This window comes from Indicator indicator, chromosome 9 (assembly GCF_027791375.1).
Source record: "Indicator indicator isolate 239-I01 chromosome 9, UM_Iind_1.1, whole genome shotgun sequence".
NCBI lineage: Eukaryota > Metazoa > Chordata > Aves > Piciformes > Indicatoridae > Indicator > Indicator indicator.
The window spans coordinates 11192156-11205200 of record NC_072018.1 but is presented as its reverse complement, the minus strand read 5'-3'; the positions used below and the strand labels follow the sequence as shown (position 1 = coordinate 11205200).

At 36.7% G+C, this 13045-nt stretch overlaps 1 protein-coding gene across 3 annotated transcripts in view; it reads right to left on the bottom strand.

The window, feature by feature from the left end:
- Positions 1-13045, bottom strand: part of CCDC88A (coiled-coil domain containing 88A) — a 75659-nt gene that overhangs the window by 40418 nt on the left and 22196 nt on the right. For all 3 annotated transcript variants that reach the window (XM_054383341.1, XM_054383343.1, XM_054383342.1), the window contains exons 5-10: positions 9953-10011; positions 9427-9510; positions 8755-8895; positions 6256-6425; positions 3079-3160; positions 2269-2427 (exon numbers count right to left, since the gene is read on the bottom strand). In XM_054383341.1, the coding sequence (XP_054239316.1) occupies positions 2269-2427; positions 3079-3160; positions 6256-6425; positions 8755-8895; positions 9427-9510; positions 9953-10011 (695 nt within the window). The remainder of the gene's footprint in view (positions 1-2268; positions 2428-3078; positions 3161-6255; positions 6426-8754; positions 8896-9426; positions 9511-9952; positions 10012-13045) is intronic.

The window sequence follows — 13045 nt, the reverse complement described above, 5'->3', positions numbered from 1 at the left end:
TATTATTAGATGTTTTTGATAAGGGATCTACAACTGAGCATTAAGATTTCCTTTTCACTTTCCAGTTTTTACCCTCTCAGCACCAGTAGCTTTTATCAATAGTAACTATCTTATGCCATGACATAGGAAATATGTATTTATTAAAAGGTTTTAACTTCTAAACATTGAAAGAAGTCTTTTTCCAAAAGAAGTCTTTTTCCAGAGGACTCTTTATCGTTGGTCATCAGTAGTATGATGCTTTTCAGACACGGTAACTAGAATATTTGGGATATTCTATCATGTCTATGTGGCAGTTCAGTCAGAAGAAAATATGGAGGTTACCACGTCTACGACGATGTGCTGCTCCTAAGCAGATGTTGCTTAGGAGTTACTACGTAAGAAGGCATACAGAAAAGTCATCTTTCCACTGCATTCAGAACTGATAAAGCCCCAATTACGTGACCCAGTTTTAGAGACTTCATTTAAAGGAAGATGCGAATTAAGAGAGAACCCAGAGAACAGACAAAACTGAATGCTGTCAAGGCTGCAGAGCACAAAGAGCTAGAAGACACATTACATGTCACAGTCTTCAGAGAAGAAAAAGTCTGTGGATGATTCGCTCAGGTCTTAAAGCGCTGATTAATGTCAAGCATTCATTTGGAGTAGTATAGGAATATATTAAAAGATATAATACTTAAAACAGAAGGACTGATGGAATGGTTCCTGAGACCCCATCCAGGCCTGTGAATCTAGGAGGCCATGTTAAATGAAGTAGTTATACAACAATATTGTGTGTTATAATTCAGCCTCATATCTTGGGTTTGGGTAATTTTTATCCTAAACAGGGCTTCGTACCAGTATCTCAAAAATATTTTTAGGCAACACAGTATTTTTTCTAACAAGCATTCATTTCAAGTTCTTTTCTAGGAGTCTTTTTTTTAATGACTATCTTGAAAATATCTTTCAACTTGCCTTAGTTTTGACTCCCACAAATAATTGTTTCTTTCACAAATTGTCACCTTGACATTTTCCCAACAAATTTGCCATTTATAGACAGAATGATGGCCCTTTGTTTCCTGAACTCCTAAATCATGACAGAACTGTATGTCTCCCTTGCCTGGTGTCAATGTATCTATTTTTAGTATCCTTTTTCCATGGAACACCACTGTCCTGCACTCACACGTATTGTCACTATTTCCTCAGCACTTTACTTAGAAAATTACCTTCTCTTAGCTGACCCACAAGAGAAGAAATAAATTATTATTACTCTTATAGCATATTTTTAATTAACTCCTCCTTGAGTTTCTCAATCTACATTCTATATCTTAAACAGAGTCTTCTACTGATCTTGCTACCTTAGAGCTATGGTGAAGTGTAAGGTCCTGCACCTCGGTTGGGGCAATCCTAGATATCAATACAGGCTGAGGGAAGATGAAATCGAGAGCAGCGCTGCAGAAAAGGGCTTGGGGATGCTGATGGATGAGAAGCTGGACCGCACGCGCAGTGCGGAAGGCCGATCGCATCCTAGCCTGCATCGAAAGAAGCATGGCCAACAGATCAAGAGAGGTACCCTGCTCCAGTAAAACTTCACCTAGAGTACTGCATCCAGCTCTGGAGCCCTCAACACAGGAAAGACATGGACCTGATGGAGTGGGTCCAGAGAAGGGTGAATAAAATGACCAGGGGCTGGAACACCTCTCCTTCAAAGACAGGCTGAGGGAGCTGGTGTTGTTCAGCCTGAGAACGAGAAGACTTCAGGGAGATCTAATAGTGACCTTCCAGTACCTGAATGGGGCCTATAAGAAGGCTGGAGAAGGACTGTTTACAAAGGCCTGGAGTGATAGCACAAGGAGGCAATGGTTTTAAATTAGAGCAGAGCAGATCTAGATTGAATGTTAAGAACAAGTGTTTTACTCTGAGGGTGGTGGAACACTGAATCAGGTTGCCTAGGGTTGAAGCCCCATTCCTAGAGATATTCAAGGTCAGGCTCAACAAGGCTCTGAGCAACCTGATCTAGTGGAGGACGTCACTGCTTACAGCAGCGGGGTTGGACTAGATAACTTTTGGAGGTCCCCTCCAACCCAAATCATTCTGTGATTCCAAATACTACTGACTTCAAATGAAACTGCATGACAGTAGTCTTACCTAAAAACTGTAATTGATCACAGAAGACTGACTATCATATATCCCAGAGCAAAAAAAAGCTGCAATAAGTCATCAAAATAACTGAAAAAGCCACAGCAAACAAAACATGATGGTTATTCAGTGGGGTTTTTTGCCTTACTATACCTCTACTCGAGCTTTGTAGAATTCAATATCATGCAGCCTTTCCTTATACCGGCTGACTTCACTTTCAAGCTTGTCAACTCGAATTGCCTTCTCACGAAGAGCATCTAATTCATCTCTGTACACTCTGGCAGAGCGGGCATCTGAGAGTAAATTCATATTCTAGAAAATATGAAAACAGAGAAATTGAAGGTAAGAATACTAGATAGCACATGATGACGGAAAACAGCTACTTTATCACTTAAACTGGGCTAATGCAGAAGGATTTGAGTTAATTTTGAGAAAGGTAAAAGAAAAAATATTTTTGGAGTTTCAGTCAGATGATGTATTCCCAAGAAAACTGCATTGGCATTTTACAAGGAGAGAGATGTAACATTTCTCAACTTCAGAACAGCACCTTTCTCTTAAAGATAACATTCTCAAATAACCTTGAGTAATTTTATACACTCATATCCTAACAATAAACAAATAAGGTGTTTTCCTTCATTATCAACACACAGACTCAAAGTATAAACACAAGTAGATACCATTTTGGTGCATTGCTTTTGAGAAATACACAGCTCAAGGGAAACGTTGGTGGTAAATTGCTTGAATGAGGAAACAAAAAAAAAAAGAAAGAGAAGAAACACTAACTTAAGCCAAAATATTTTTCCACTACACTACATCAAATAAAAGAATCAATTACACAAGATGGTGTTCACAGTGAAAAAAAAAAAAAAGGCTTGAAAACATACTTCCTAATACAAAAAAGAGGTGAGGAAATCATTCTAGTGATGGCACTTACTTCAAACAACAAATTTACAAAATCCGTACCTCTTGCTGAAGTCTCTTTAGTTCAGCTTCCATCTGCTCAAGTTCTTGTTTACAGTCAAGCAACTGCTCAGTCTTCTCCTCACTTTAAAGAGGAAACACAAAACAGCTAAGTGTAACTGCAAAACTTGGTAACTATCAGCTTGAGAACAAAATACTGACATTCGTGACACTTTGTTCTTTTAATGCAAAATTTCATTAATATCAGTGTAAAACTTAGGTATGCCATTATGTTTTAGATGTTTTTCAGGTCTCACTTGTTATCTAAGTTTCTACTTTTTGTTGGATTTTTCAGATTCCCTTAAATATTTGTTTCTGCAGGGCAGAAAAGAAGGGATTTTTTTTTTTGTGATAAGGGATTCTTAGGGTAAAAACCTAGACAACACACATGAACATGTACCAGGGGATTTGCATCCAAAAGTAAACTCAGATTAATTTCAAAATATACACTCAAAAGGTCCAAGTATTTTCCAGGAGAGCTGATCAATGACCACAGCTGCATCCTGTCACAAATCAGGTAAAGCTAATTTTAAAAACATTTTCACACTCTTGTAATTTTTTTTTCCTTACAGAGAAGAATTAAGGATTTCAGATGTCTTTACTCATTAAATAAGATATTACTTAATAATCTTAACTTTAATAAGATTCATAATTAATTTTAATCTTATGGAAACAATACAATGTCTAGGTTAGCCATTTCAGAAATTAGTAACAAAAATTATTTGATACAGAATGCTACAATATTTACAGGAGTCATTCTTAACTTTCAACTAACATTTCTCAATGCTCAAAAAATGACTTTGATAAAAAATTGAGTTCATTAAACAACTGAGTATGTGCAAGGGAAATATTTAATTTCCTCAAAGACGCAAAATAGCTGATGTTCAAAATTCAGTTCCACCTCAAAACAAACAGTATTCACTGATGAAAAAGCCTGCCATATCGAATATTGTGGATAATGAGAAAATATTCATTACATATTCAAACATGTTTTTAGATTTTTAAATGCAAGTATGAAATAAGAAAATAGTAGAAAGGGGGGAACAAGAGAGTTCAGTGGACTGAAATGTATAATATGATCTAAAAGTAATCATACTATCAAAAATGTATTTATTTTACATAAAACCAAAATGGTTGGTTTTAAAAAGGAGCCATTCTCACAATAAATAATCTTTTTACAGCCATATTGTTCAGAAAAGTTTGTGGGCATCCTACAAATATTCATCTCTGTATAATAGCTCACTGCAACACCACTGTCCACAGCAGATATAAAGCTTTCCCTCTACATATGTGTTCAGAAATCATATGCAAATACAGCTGCATTATGGTAAGATTAATTTTACTATTAACATTCATATTTCTGTATTGTTGTTCTACATAAAAAACACTCAGGACTTAATACAAAAAATTAGGTCTGTCATTTCCAGTTCTGGAGTTTCTGTATTACAAGCCTCAAATCACTGTTTTGCATCCTATAAAAAAATAATCCTTACAGACTTTCCGTATAAAACTGCATTAGCTGCAGTGTGTATTAACCCAGGTATGAGATTCATTGCCAACAGCAGATTACAAATAAATTTTAAGCTGAATATTTTGAACTCCACAAGTAATCTAATTTTAAATTTATGAAATATATGCAGCATTTAATACCTTTAAATATATTGCTACACGTAAATGAAATTTATTTACAACTTGAATTCAAATGGAGTGTAAAATGTGAAATGTTCTGAGCCATCACTGTTGCCCTAATTGCATGCTTCAGCTACAGACCAGAGAGGATTGTACTAAATTATACAGAACATACCAGCGTTCGTGTTTAGGCTATCTATTAACTGTCAATCAAACTAATAACAGCAATTTTTTCACTAATTTTCTCGGTGCAGCTGTTTATAGAATATCCTGGGCGGGCTGATTTCACAGACACATAATAATAATACAGACATCAGAAAAAAAGAGACGTATCTTTTTGTCCTCTATTCTTCATGAAAAATCAAGAAACAGTGGGGGAAGGGGATCCTCTGAGTAAATCAGCCACATACTCAAACCAGCTAGCTAGAGATGATCAGATCAACAAACTCTCATAAGAGCAGACCACTGAGCTGAAAATTGTGACTTGTGCTACCTTTAACTTGTAATTTAGTTTTGCCTGTCTCTTCACTCCATGACATATACTGGATTAAAAAAAGTCTTTACTTATACTGTTTCTGAACTACAGGCAAGTTACTATACATATTGAATCTCTTCAGATCTACTACTTGTATTTTAAGTTCCGAATACAGACACTTCACTCTGCTGAATCGACGTTGCTGTAGGGTGACAGGAAATTATTTTAATGTTTGGGGTTTTTTGCCATCTGCAACAAATCTAAACCATAGATGACTATTTCCTACTCTTTTTTCCAACAACAGGTAACTCAATTATGCTGCCATTAAGGAATCAGTACAGCAGTATCTCCTTTCAAATAAGAATGGTTTTGCCACCCATCCTTGATTGGTCAGGACATGGCTCAGTCCACTCCCTACCTGAACGCCTGATGAAAATTTTCTTGAGTATGTCACCTCATAAATGCTTCAATTGGAAACCAATTCTCTCAGAGACATATACAAATACAGCTATATTAAAACTATAGTCAGACATTGACTAATGATAACAAACAATAGAAAGACAAAGAACTTGCCTGCAAACAACATGGACAAAATATATAAAAGAAAGGCAACACTGCATTAGATTAGCTGTATTCTAAAAGACAAAATATTTCCGTAGAGCCAAGAACCCACTACTGTATTGTAACATGCTCCAGAGATTGCTCAGACATAGTTAGTTTTTCAGAAAGTTCAGAGTACTAAAGATACAAAATCACCACAACACTTGTTCACTGATTTTGGTATGTTTATGGTTGAAACATCGATATAATTTATAATAGTCAAGACAGTAAATACTTAAGAAAAACAGATGAGAAACTGTATTTGTCACACTGGTCACCAAATATGCTTATATTAAAAAGAAAAGCCTCTCTTTTGGGGTGCAGTAACTTAAAAAAAAAAAAAAAGGCATTTAAACCTGCAATTCAACATTTGAAAGAATGAAGAACTAGTCTAGGAGTACTACTGTTATAAGAAATCAACAATATTTTAAAACCCCATGACTCTCAACACACTTCTGCAATCCATATGTACTTACAGCTCTTGCCTAAGCCTCCTTATCTTTGCTTTGGCATCTGCTAGCTCTACTGACAGGTGTTGTCTGCTCTCTGTGCGCTTCATGCCAGGAGATCCACAAGGTGATTGTGCTGCCGATGAATGAGGTAGAAAACGGAGACAGTCTCTTTCTTCTGAGAGTTCTATGATGGTCTAAGTATTAAAAAAAATAGAAGAGGAAAAAAGTATAGAATTGAATACAAAGAAACATTTATGTCAAAAACTAAATCACTCGCTGCCTTAATAAATCAAAGACTGAAATGAAGCAAGAGTAACGGAAGTTTTGTCCTAAGTCAGAAGCCCTACATACACCTCTACATCTAAAGCAAATAAATAATCAGAGCTAAGAAACAGTACTGTTTGGCTACTCTTACACTACACAGATTCATGGTCCACATAAGTATCAGTGCTCAGAACATATTGGGAGGTTAAAGGGCAGAAATTAATTGAACATGAGGATAAATACAGATCACTAAATAAACTGGTGTTCTTCAGTGAGCAGCAGCATCCTTGACAACTGAATAAAGTATCAGACCTACAGGAATATTCCTATTTGGTCATATAAATACTGGTGTTATGCAGTTATGAAGATCTCTTGTATTTTAAAGTTACTTTTACCTTCACGTTGCAAAAAAGCTAAGGCATAGGGAAAATGAAGAAGAGGTGACTGGTGGTAATCAATATGGCTTCACCAAGGGCAAATCATGCCTGACCAAATTGGTGACCTCTTTTGATAAGAGTTACAGCGTCAGTGTGTAAGAGAAAAGCAATCAACGTCCTCTATCTGGACTTTTGTAAAGTGTCTGACACTGTCCCAGATGACATCCTAATCACCCAACTAGGATGACATGAGGGATGGACCACTCACTGGATTAGGAACTTGCCAGTGTCCAAATGGAGACCAGCGATGAGTGGTGGCCCTCAGGAGTCAATACTGGGACCAATGCTGTTTAACGTCTTTGTCAGTGATAGGGACAATGGAATTGAATGCACTCTCAGCAAGTCTGTGAAGGACACCAAGCTGTGTGGACAGCTGACATGCTGGAGGGAAGGAATGCCATCCAGAGGGATCTGGACAGGCTTGAGAGGAGGGCCCAAGCCAACCTAACAAAGTTCAACAAGGACAAAGTCCTGCATCTGCAGCCCTGGGGCTGGGGCTGTGTGAGGAGTGGCTCAAGAACAGTCTTGAGGAGAAGGACTTGGGGGTGTCAGTTGATGAAAAGCTCAACGTGAGCTGGCAATGTGTGCTTGCAGCCCAGAAGGCCAACTGTACCCTGGGCTTTGTCAAAAGAAGCGTGATGAGTAAGATGAACGAGGCAATTCTTCCCCTCTACTCTGCTCTCATGAGACACCACCTGGAGTACTACATCCAGTTCTGGTGCTACCAACAGAAGAAAGATATCAAAATGTTGAAGTGGGTCCAGAGAACCACAAAGACAATCAAAGGGCTGCAGCACCTTCCCCTATAGAGACAGGCTGTGAGAGTTGGGGCTGTTCAGACTTAAGAAGAAAAGGCTCTGGGAAATCTTATAGCAGTCTTCCAGTACCTGAGGAAGGCCTTAAAGGAAGATGAGGAGGGACTTTTTGCAAGGGCATGTAGTGACAGGACATGGGGCAATAGCTTCAAGCTGGAAGAGGGCAGATTTAGACTGGATATTAGGAATAAATTCTTTACAGTGACGGTGGTGAGACAGTGGAACAGGCTGTCCAGGTGAGTTGTGGATGCCCCCTCCCTGGAGGTGTCCAAGGCCAGGTTGGACAGGGCCTTAAGGAACATGGTCTAAAAGAAGGTGTCCCTGCCCATGGCAGTTGGAGTGGAACTAGATAATCTTTAAGGTCACCTCCAACCCAGATCATTCTATGATTACCACACACATTTTCCTCTGTTTTTTTCTTACTGAGGCTGAGAACTGGAAAGACACCTGCTAACTGACAAAGAATTATTTGGAATAATTGCGGGATTAACATAGCCACACTCTAAGTGACAAATCTAGGACCACAAAGATGACTTACAACTTGCACTTTTATTAAACACATTTCTGTTTCTGGATGCTCACACAGTACAACTATTGTGACTCCTAGTATAGATTCTGTTCCAGATCATTCAAACCTGTACAATAGGAAATGTAACAGGCGTTTTTCAGTGACTGGCTTTCGAAGTGATAGGTTACTTAATGTTAGAAACTTCAGTTGATACAGTTTTGGATTTTTTGTTTTCAACTACAGATTAATGTTATTTAAAGTTGTTTTACACTCTGGTTACATGTGAAAGATCATCACCTATTATCTTTTCTAGTTTGTCACACTATTCAACAACTAGTATGCATACTGTAGCTACCTGAAAAAACTTTCTGGTAGTCAGGAACCCTTGCTTAAGTATGTTAACAGAAAATACATCAAAGTATTAGTTATAAAAACAGTAAGCTGTATAATCTTTAAAAAAATATTTATGTTTCTCTTAAGCATCACATCCCATCCATACCTCTGAGTGCTCATCTCTTTCATCTATAAGTCTTTTTAAATGTAATGCCATATTTTTCAAGAGAGGTTCAACATACTCTTGTGTCAACACGCTGTCATCCATCCACTGCAGATCAAACACATTTTCCTGATTATGAGTTACCTATATAGAATGAAAGAGAAAAATAAACTTCTTTTAATTGCAAAAGTAGAAAGGAAGTATAAAGAAAATAATGCTTTAACTCTATGGGTTAAATTCTCTAGACAAGGTATAAAAAAAAAAAATTGAAAATGGATGGAATTGTATGCAATGGAATAGATTCTTATCTACCCGAACATGCTACCATGTACTTTTGGCAAAATAAAAAGCAAAAAGTTGACTTTATGTAATATATATTATTACATATCACATATATGTGATTTGAATTGTAACTAAATTTGATGTAATTCTAAGAAAATTTTGGAGCAACATACTGTCATTAATCAACATGCTTTAACAATGTAATCTGAAAGAGCCTGATCACAAAATCTTTTTTGTGAATGAAGTTAAAATAAAGGCATTTTTTGCTTACTAAAAACAATATATATAAAGATCACATATTTAATTTATTTGATTTTGAACAAATGCAATTAATCTTCTTGCAATACAATATTTCACCCCCAAAAATGTAAAAGAAACAAAATAGCAATATACCTCTTGAATATGTGCTGCCACTGCTGCTCTTGTGTCAAAATCCAGACTTTGGATCCTTTCAATAAATTCCTCTTTTTTCTGACACTAAAAAATGATGATTTTAGAAATATACACATAAAACCACAAGTATTTTCATCCCCCTTTTGTATTTGCAAGCTAAAAAGTATAAAGTTGAAATTACAACGATCAACTGTCCAGTAATTTTGTTGACCAGTAAACACTTGGTTTGTGCTATGTTACAGTAATTATAACAACTTTTGACACTAATAAAATGTTCTAAAAATAGCTACTTATTCAACTTTTATGACGGCGAGGTCCACAGGCATTTTTTCAGTGTCCACCTCTAGTGTTCAAGATGCATAGTTAAGTTGTTAGAACAATAATCTATTTTTTTCAGTTGAATTAGATGAAGAAAAATACCCAGATTGTCAAGAAATGTAATAGTACCACTAGAGGAAGGAAGGTTGAAGTTATACACAAACTCACTTAAACAATTCCCTGCCCACGTAAGTATAATTAAACTTACCTGAACTGCACAACCAAGTAAAAGCAGAAGGAGTTTTTTTATTTCTTCAGTACCTGGCTCTGAGAAGAAAACAAAAAAAAACATGGCAGATGTAAAATGGTAATTTGAGTTTCTTCCCCCAGTCCTCAAAAAGCATCCCATTTCTTATTATTTTCATGTAATTTTTTAACCTAGTTTAGAAAACAAAAAGATGAATAAAACTCCATCTTTTCTGCTTTCACCTTAGTCTTTTTTACCATTTAACTGCCAACTTTCAGCACTGACAACTAGCTTTACATCACTAACCATCATTTGAGTCTCGAGAAAGCAAAACCTAGTGTGACATTTTCAAAAGTGCTTTGGTGACCTACAATCAAGTTTTCAACTGTAATCTTGGGTATCTCAAGATATTTACAAAATTGCTTACATTATTTGCCACCCTCCAAGCTGTAAGAGTTAGGTGACAAGTTCATTTAACTTACTTTATACAGCTGTATTAGATATTCATCTGCATATCTAAAAATTCAAAATGCATTTCCAAATCTGGTATTTTAATCTAAAGAATCTTAAATTACAATAACTCTGTTTACAGATTAGTATAGATGATTCATACTTCTCACACTCAAATTCTCCCTGTCCTCATACTAAATATATGCCATACATAGAACATAAATGACATAAAGCAAAGCACTTCAAGGGTGGCAAAAATGCTTAGGCTAGGTGGAATTAAACTCTACATGGTCATATATAATTTTGCTTTACTGAAACAGAAAACATTATCCACTGGGCTACCTACAACATACTCTGGATTGCAGCCAGCAGTTTATTTCATTGTTAGCCTACCAGAACAATAATGCTGGGTCTGGCTAGAAATCTGACCTTTATTCTGCAAAATCATACTCTGCAGCACAACTGGTATAACTACTACTGATGCCAACAGATTCAGTCTCAGTCCACATACCAAACAGCAAACATCTGTCACCTACTAAAGTATTCAGTCACTCTTGAACCTGACCTAAGTTACTGAAAGACTCAGTGGTAATCACAGATCACCTCCAATGATCACAAGTTTATTATAAGCATCTAAAAGAAAACGCAACCAGAATCTTCTTTCTGAAATGGCAGCTCTCATTCTTTTTCCACACTGAGCAACTAAGTCTGTTTTGGATGAATCCTCACGTAAGATGCAACCACTCACTTACAAGCAATTAAAAAATTGTCTTTTGATTTGATCCACCACAGTATTTTCTACGACAAGTACATGTAAAAATCTTCTCAAAACATTACAGATGAGGGAGTTTTGATCAAAATAAAAATAAATCAAGAAAAAATCTAAAAGGATACTGAACTCTTAATTATTTTGACTAGCTTTCAGTAGAGTCGAGCTTGCGCCCATAAAGCAGAGATGAAAGACAGATGCTAAGCTTCTCCTCCTTCCTCATGGCTTCAGGAGTTCTCCGTGCATTATCATAATAAGTAGAGAGCCTTGAGTTCTCAACATTGATTCAATCTGCTTCTTTTAGAGGGAGATACATACAATCCCAATGAACACATCAAATTAACATTTTTTCAGAGAAGATCTTTGATCAGTTATACAAGCTTCCAAACTGTGGAGTCTTTTACACAGAAATAGAAACATCACTGATGTTTCATCAGAACATTACTTCAGGTAAAGAAGGGGAATTCTACCTGGCTGCCTGTTTTAGTCAGTAAACATTAACCAGAATATTTTAGTAGATGGAATCTATCCCAACATCTCACACTCTACATTCACTGATCCAAAAAAATTCATCACACTTTGTTTTTTTAAGCAATGCCTGAACTCCTCTTGGGACACTCCTTTGCACTCTGCTTCAGTATCTCTTGACTGACTTTTAAAAGCCTACCTGAATATTGTTTCTATGCCTCTGCCTCACACTCCCTTAAGAAACACGGCAAAATATTGAACAACCTCAGCTACCCACTGCTACCAACTATCTTGTATGCTTTTCTTCCTTTTTCTCCATCACATATACAGAAATAGATCATTCTCTTCCACACCCTCCAACTCACTGCTTGAACTTTATCCTGACTTTGTCTTATACTGTGATCTTCCTTGCACTCACTCTTATCCTTTCACTTTCACATCCTTTGTAGCCTCCCATCCTCTCCTGGCTTGCTCTCTCAGAAATATGAATTGGTTTTAAACCTTTTCTCCCATCAAAGAACATTTGCTTCATTGTTATCTCCTCTCTCCTTTTCCTCTATAATATAACTTAACATTTATGATCACAGTCTGTAGCTCTTCTACCATTTTCTCCTCAAAGTGGCTTCCTGCCAATTAGCTCAATTGAAATGTTTCTTGGTAAAGTCTCTGATGACCTCTTTTAATCAGCATTCTCTGCATTTTCCTTGATTAGCTAACTGCCTCTGATAGAAACAGTTCTCTTCCCGAAATCTTATCTGCCCTTGCCTTCTGCAATTTGGCACCTCCTAGTACTTCTCTACTAACCATTGCTTGCAAGGTAGCGCAAAGGGGAGAAAACTGGGAGACATTCACCCAAAAAAGAAAAAAAAAAAAAAATCACAGCCTAAGCTTTAGTGGACCAAGCTCAAATCATTATCAGACAGCTGACTTGTGCTATGGGGGCTCGCGATCAAGATTTACACAGCAAGTCCCTCAAAAGGTCACTGAGGTTTGATTTTTGCCTTGCTCACCAGAACAGAAAACACTTAAGAATCCCTATAAAGATGAGATTCTCTTCAAGTTGACACAGCAAGAGCTTTCAAAGGGGAAAGGTTCTGGATGGAACCCAGAAGAACAAGTCCATCTACTGATTCAGATCAAACTTCGTGATGAACTCAAAGAGGAAGCTGAAACATCTTCGAGAGCATTGTCCATATAATAACAAGTATTTTTAATATGTGGGCTATGCTAAAGTCCTTATTTTCTCCCAAATCAAATAATGTCCCCTCAGGACATTAATGCATACACCAGTAGAGGTTCCAGCTGCCAAACCACAGAAGCTGCACAGACTTATCTCAGGTCCTGAAACAGGAAGAACTTTTCTTATTAATGACTAAAGCATAGGATTTTTATGCATACAAATGAATACTGAAGTATCTTTGTTGGGT